Source organism: Populus euphratica, unplaced genomic scaffold, assembly GCF_000495115.2.
Source record: "Populus euphratica unplaced genomic scaffold, PopEup_1.0 scaffold1.1, whole genome shotgun sequence".
NCBI classification, from domain to species: Eukaryota; Viridiplantae; Streptophyta; class Magnoliopsida; order Malpighiales; family Salicaceae; genus Populus; species Populus euphratica.
The window spans coordinates 251,285-257,284 of NW_011499845.1; the positions used below are offsets into that span (position 1 = coordinate 251,285).

The 6,000-nt window shown below is 37.5% G+C and overlaps 2 protein-coding genes across 4 annotated transcripts in view; one reads left to right on the forward strand and one right to left on the reverse strand.

The window, feature by feature from the left end:
* The first annotated feature begins 1,228 nt into the window (after positions 1 to 1,228).
* On the forward strand, positions 1,229 to 4,241 carry PGPS2 (phosphatidylglycerolphosphate synthase 2). Its single transcript, XM_011014586.1, has 7 exons — positions 1,229 to 1,971; positions 2,413 to 2,510; positions 2,605 to 2,655; positions 2,770 to 2,883; positions 3,242 to 3,298; positions 3,435 to 3,520; positions 3,668 to 4,241. Exons 1-7 carry the CDS (start codon positions 1,413 to 1,415, stop codon positions 3,786 to 3,788), a joined length of 1,086 nt encoding a protein of 361 aa, XP_011012888.1. The 5' UTR covers positions 1,229 to 1,412; the 3' UTR covers positions 3,789 to 4,241.
* Positions 4,242 to 4,732: 491 nt separating this feature from the next.
* GSTL2 (glutathione transferase lambda 2) overlaps positions 4,733 to 6,000 on the reverse strand; it is a 3,040-nt gene continuing 1,772 nt past the window's right edge. The window contains exons 8-11 of one of the 3 annotated variants that reach the window (XM_011015647.1): positions 5,951 to 6,000; positions 5,639 to 5,746; positions 5,385 to 5,465; positions 4,733 to 5,273 (exon numbers count right to left, since the gene is read on the reverse strand). In XM_011015647.1, coding sequence (XP_011013949.1) covers positions 5,262 to 5,273; positions 5,385 to 5,465; positions 5,639 to 5,746; positions 5,951 to 6,000 — 251 coding nt within the window. In that variant the 3' untranslated portion in view covers positions 4,733 to 5,261. Of the gene's footprint in view, positions 5,274 to 5,384; positions 5,466 to 5,493; positions 5,568 to 5,638; positions 5,747 to 5,950 lie in introns of those variants that run through there. The other 2 variants (XM_011016358.1, XM_011017052.1) reach the window with 2 other exon arrangements.

The window sequence follows — 6,000 nt, forward strand, 5'->3', positions numbered from 1 at the left end:
TTACACCTTATTTCTAAACACAACTTTAATAGCACACGACCACGCAACTAAAAGGGTTGTTAAGGAACCATCTAGGTGGTGGTCAAGTGGTACTGTCAAGGGAAAGGCCATGTGAACCGACGGAGCAGAATCAACCTTCGACGCTTCACTTGCTATCAGCTACTATTTTCATGCCAAGCCATTTCCCTGTCCTAACAGAAGGCAGTTGAGAAGCCAATGTGTAGAATATGGGAGGACTACAAGGGTTATAAAACAAGGGAACTTATAAAATGGATTAATATCTCTCATTCGACCGCCTATTTCATTTGACTTTCAGAGGAAGGTGTTTCGAAACCCAATTTAATTGACTTTTCGATAACAAGGTGAGTTAATCTATTTTGATACAGGAAAAAGCTTAATCAGCCACCAACTCTGTACAAATCATGCCCTACAGCTTGACCTTTGTTTTTTTAAGGCTTTCACACACACACACAACATATAATGAATAACGAAAGAAATTTTTGTTTTTATATTTTAAAAATATTTTTTTTGAAATGATTTTATTAGGTGTTTTCCATGTTATTTTGATATGTTAGTGTTAAGTATAATTTTTTAAAATTTAAATAATATTATTTTAATATATTTATATAAAAAATATTTTAAAAAACAATTACCACCACACCTTTAAACATCTTTAAAAATAATTTCAGGATACATGATATAAAAGTCTTCGTTGCATTATGATAATAATTAATGTTTGGATAGGTTAGGTTTGGGATATTGGTAATTTACAAGACCTGCATGCACAATTTTATTATATACTTTTTCAACAAGTCTTGTAGCATATGGTTTACAGAATGGATTAGTTTTTTAGTTGTAAATTTACATAATTTTATGAAGAGTCTGTGAAGAATATCTATTCTAAAAAGCATTAAGGTGTAATTAAAAAAATAAAATCACCTATAGGGTTAACATATTTTACTTAAAAATGTAATTTTGAAAATACAATAAGAAACTCCCCCTTCCATCTCTAAACTAGTACAGTCCTCCAAATCCTGTCCTTTGCCACCAGTCCTTTCCGATTCAATACCATGCACTAAAACGATTCATCAAGGAACAAAAGGAGAATTAGTGGCCTAGTTACGGTACTCGATTGATGCAGCTAGGAGTATAGGGACTGAAATGAAATACACAGCACAATGCACCGACCAAAAAGAGACAGAAAAAACAACGCTAGAATATGCCTAGGAAGTAGGAGCCACCCCTAGAATCCCCAACCCCCGAATCAGGACCCCCGAAACAAAACCATCGTCCACCGAACACACAAAATCAATCTTTCCCTTCAATTTCAAATCCCAGCTCAAACATCACAAGTTCAAATCCCTTCCGCCACCGCCACCGCCACCGCAACCGCAACAACCGCAACAGCCATCATGCCAACCCTTAAACTAAGCATGGCAGTTTCACTACTTCACCACAAAAAATTAGCCCACACAATCACCACCACCTCCACCTCCACCGTCAACCCCACGCTATTTCTCACTCCTCACTCTCTCTCTACACCCCTAAATAGCGATAAAAGTTTGCGCGCGTTAACACCCTGCGCGCACCTCCCCTCTAATAAGATTAATAAAAATACCCCGTATTATTACCATTATAACATTACTAGTTATAATAATAACAAAAGCAGCGAAAACTTTTTAGGAGCTACGTTTCGTGGCTCTCTTTTATTTCCCTCTCGCAAATCTAGTTCATCTACCCGCTTCCCCAGACCCGACTCGCCGCCTTCGGCTTCCACTCCCGGGTCGGGTTTCGTTTCCGATATGGGAGCCGAGAATAAAATCGACGGCGATGTTGATTGGCATAAAAATGACCGTCAAATTCAACCACCGTCCATGTCACCGTCCATGCAGAATCACGATTCTAAATTGCTCACTTTGCCTACCATTTTAACCCTCGGTCGCGTAGCTGCCGTGCCGCTACTTGTTGCCAGTACGCACTGATTTAGTTTTTTTTTTTTCAAGTTATGATTTTTATTTTACTCATGTTTATTAGTTTTGGGTTTTAGATTTTGTTTTTTACTGGCTAATTGGATTTTTAATGGTAATTTGATTTTTTTTTTCTGTAGAGATGTGTATTGATTTAATTGGTTTTAATGGCATTTTGAGCTGTAGATTTTATTATTGGAGCAATGCTTCTCCTTTTTTTTTTTTTTGCAATTTATTGGAAGCATGAAATTAGTTTATCATTTTGGTGGTTAAAGCGACCATGATTTTTGTATTTATGCTAAATTTTGTTTTTAGTTTTGCATTCCATTTGAATATTTTAAAGTTGTAAAAATAAAATTTAATTGAATATTTTTTATTCGTAGAATTAAAATTTAAATGTGATTTGGATTCAAAGAGTCTGACGCTGTAATTTTTTGTGCTGTAGCATTTTATGTGGATAGTTGGTGGGCAAGAACCGCTACAACAAGTATTTTTGTTGCCGCAGCAATTACTGATTGGCTTGACGGGTACCTTGCACGAAAGGTGTAGTCTTTTTATACGATCAGAAAGAGAGAGTAAATTCTGTTGCGATAGTTTTGTGTGATTGGTTAAATTTAAATGCTTCGTTGTGTTGCAGATGAAGTTAGGCACGGTTTTTGGTGCGTTTTTGGATCCGGTAGCTGATAAGGTAATGGACCTAATGGTGTTTTTTCAAGAGCAGTGGAATTAGCATGTATGGTCTGTTCAACTTGTGAGAAATTTTTGAGATTTCTTATTTGTTTCTTATGCCTATTAAATGCAGCTTATGGTTGCTGCTACCTTGATCTTATTATGTTCCCGACCTTTGGAGCTTGCAATGTTTAGAGAAGTACCGTGGCTATTCACTGTACCGGCGATTGCAATTATTGGACGGGAGGTAATGCAGATATGAATGTACCTATTACCTGCGATTCTTGTAAATTCATAACCAACATCAAGAACATCTTTTGTGTGGCTTTGCTCTTCGAAATATAATGATGCATTTTCTTGTTTTCTTTGGGTTTGTTGCAAGTCTTTTAGTTGGGGTTTTTCAAAGAACTCAATGGTAGGTTGTTTTTTATGTGATCGTGAATCATGTCAATCCTCTTCAACCATAGACAATTGCATCAATGAATCATTATTGTTTTCACAGTGCCCATGTCATATGCTATTCTTCTTTCTCCCTTCAGATGATCATGTATTCTTGTGAGATATCATGGATTTAATCTGACCAATTGATTTGCTTTCTTTTTTAGATAACCATGTCTGCAGTTAGAGAATGGGCTGCTTCACAGAATACAAGACTTTTAGAGGTTTGTTTGCTGCTGTCCAAGCTCCACAACCACCTCTCCCTTTTCTTCTCCAACTTTTCAAAAAAATTCAGCTGTCAAGAGAAAATGCCTTACTATTATTTGTGATTTATATATTAAGAATGATTCCTATTCTCAGGCTGTTGCTGTAAATAACTTGGGGAAGTGGAAAACTGCTACCCAGATGATTTCACTAACTATCCTCTTGGCTACCCGAGACAGCAGGTCCCATCTATTTCCTATCACATGGTTCCTCCTGCTATGTGGTTTATTTACTCTAACTTGGTGATTGATGTCTCAGAAGATTTTTTTGCGTCATTCCCTGTATCTAACAGTTTCTTTGTTCCCGTGTCCTTTTTCTTTGTTGTGCAGCCTTGGAGGACCAGGGATTTTAGTACCTTTAGGTGTCCTTTTACTTTATATCTCAGCAGGTCTTTCTGTATGGTCTTTAGCTATATATATGAGTAAGATATGGAAAGTATTGTTGAAGTAGTTTGACCGCGGTGCCGTGCATTGCTTACACATTCTCCTGAGGATGTATGCAGATGACATTGAGACACTTTCTTATATATCCCATTTCAATGATTGCTCTCACAGATTGAGTTCCTCAAGCAGGCGGCAGTTAAGGGGAAAGGTTTTTCTTCTTCTTGTTTTTTTTTTTGCTTGGGAAGGTCCTCATATTTAGGTTGCTTGTGGTGCGAGCATAGACTCCCTGTTTCTTTGGGGGTTTTCCTAGTGTTTTTAAAATCATGTTAGTTTGTTATATAGAAGAATTGTTAGGATGTAGATGCCAGAAAGTCTGATCATAGCCATTGATAGTGTTGATTTGATCCCTCCTGGATCATTCATGCCATTGGTGGATGCTGGTTATATAACGTTGTGATTTTTTTGCTACGGAGCTGAAAAATTCTTGTCCAGTCCAATGTAATCAATCAAGAATTAACAACTACAGAGAATTAACAACTTAAAATTATCTCTTGGATATTGTCAAGTTTAGGAGTAGTTTTTGCCGAGATGCTCTACTCCAGTGAGATGCAATATTATGATCATAGTAACGACTCATATGAAGTTTCAAATATCTAATGGAAGCCATTAGATGATGATTTATCCTTGTCTTTGATTCATTCTTCGTGCCTCAAGTCTGTAAGTGATAGCATTGTTCATTTGCCTGCTGTACTCTAATCTGCTGCATGCGAAGGCCTTTGCATGACATTGCAATATTTTGCTTTGTAAATCGTAAGAGCCTTCTTCAGTTTATTGGAACCCTAGTCTCTCAAGCACCACTTGTTGATGGTGCTGTTACTGTAGCTAACACTCTAAACAACCATGGTTGTTTTAGGCCGCATCTGATTGCTGAAAAACAAAAATAAACCAAGACGCATTCTTTCCTGCCGCTCTATGTTTGTGCTGTCATCTAGAGCATGCTCATTTTGATCATGTCCAGAAACAATACGATTACATGGATATATAAATGAGATGCATCCTGCATCCTCAGTAATTGTTGTCAACACAATATTATCCAACAATTCCTTATTTTTCATCTCGAAGCCCAACGCAAAAGTCACACCCAACAAGCACAAAGGAGGCCAAACTAGCCCCATAGTGATTGTTTTCACTTCTACTAGCGCCATTAACCAATACACACGCACACAAAAAGCTTTCGTAGAAAAATCTGCACTAAATAATTTAATTTCATGGTAGAGACGGCACCATAGTTTCACAAATGAGCCTGCGCAAGAACATGGTCAAAGAAGGGTATTAGCTACCATTTTTCTTAAATGCCTCTGGGAAGACAAGCTTATGATCAATATTTCCATATTAAAACAGCGAACCACTATGACAAGAGAACACTGATGATTTCTCAAAGGTTCTCCGAATGATTTGTTATGAAAGAAATCCTGGAGCTACTACTGGAAAATCTGGACATAATTATTTTATTTTAAAAAAGAGATGGAACGCCAAAGTCTCAAAGACGAGCCTGCGCAAGAAACATGGCAAGAGAAGAGCATTAGCTACTCTTTTGTCATTTTTATAATCTGTAACAATTCAGGAATCCAAGTTCTTGTCAAAATTCGGTAGCAAGCCATACCGCAAAGCGTTTCTTGTAGGTTTCAACATGCTGCTTTGGCTCGCACCTGGTTTGGTTGTAAGCCTCTATTTTGTTCATCTCCTACACAGATATAATTACATTGTGGTTTCACCATGTTACAACTGTTGAATCATAACAGTACACTCCATAGAATCACTTGCATGTTCACTATGATATGTACCACTGCATATGGACCATTGACAGGATGGCATCGGGGAACAGAACAGAAGAAAGATTCAGCAGTTTGAGCATACCTCAATCCAAGCAGCCAGTTTAGGCCTTCCCGCAGTGATGTCATACTTCTTAAATTCCAGCAAGGCAGGCTGAAATCTTTCGATAAATGGAGCATAAGCTATATCCACCTGTGCACATCAGAGCATTCATTATTCAGATTTCAACAATATACAAAATAAATGAGATTTGAAAGAAAATAAAAACCTGCTGGTATAAACTTTCACTGACATATAAAGCATTATTATGCTACACTTGATGGAAATAAAACTCAAGCTAGCTTGTAGCAGATAGCAGGTATAGCTGCCACAGGATATGCAGGACTCTTCTCTTACCAGACTGAACTGCCCAAGGAAAAAGGGCCCGTCGTCAAATTTGGAAAGAG

Excerpts from the sequence above, each read along its gene's own strand:
- PGPS2 (XM_011014586.1), top strand. The coding sequence starts at position 1,413 with ATGCCAACCCTTAAACTAAGCATGGCAGTTTCACTACTTCACCACAAA. Across the intron at positions 1,972-2,412 it reads CGTGCCGCTACTTGTTGCCA|CATTTTATGTGGATAGTTGG; the intron begins GTACGCACTGAT and ends TTTGTGCTGTAG. Across the intron at positions 2,656-2,769 it reads TGGATCCGGTAGCTGATAAG|CTTATGGTTGCTGCTACCTT; the intron begins GTAATGGACCTA and ends TATTAAATGCAG.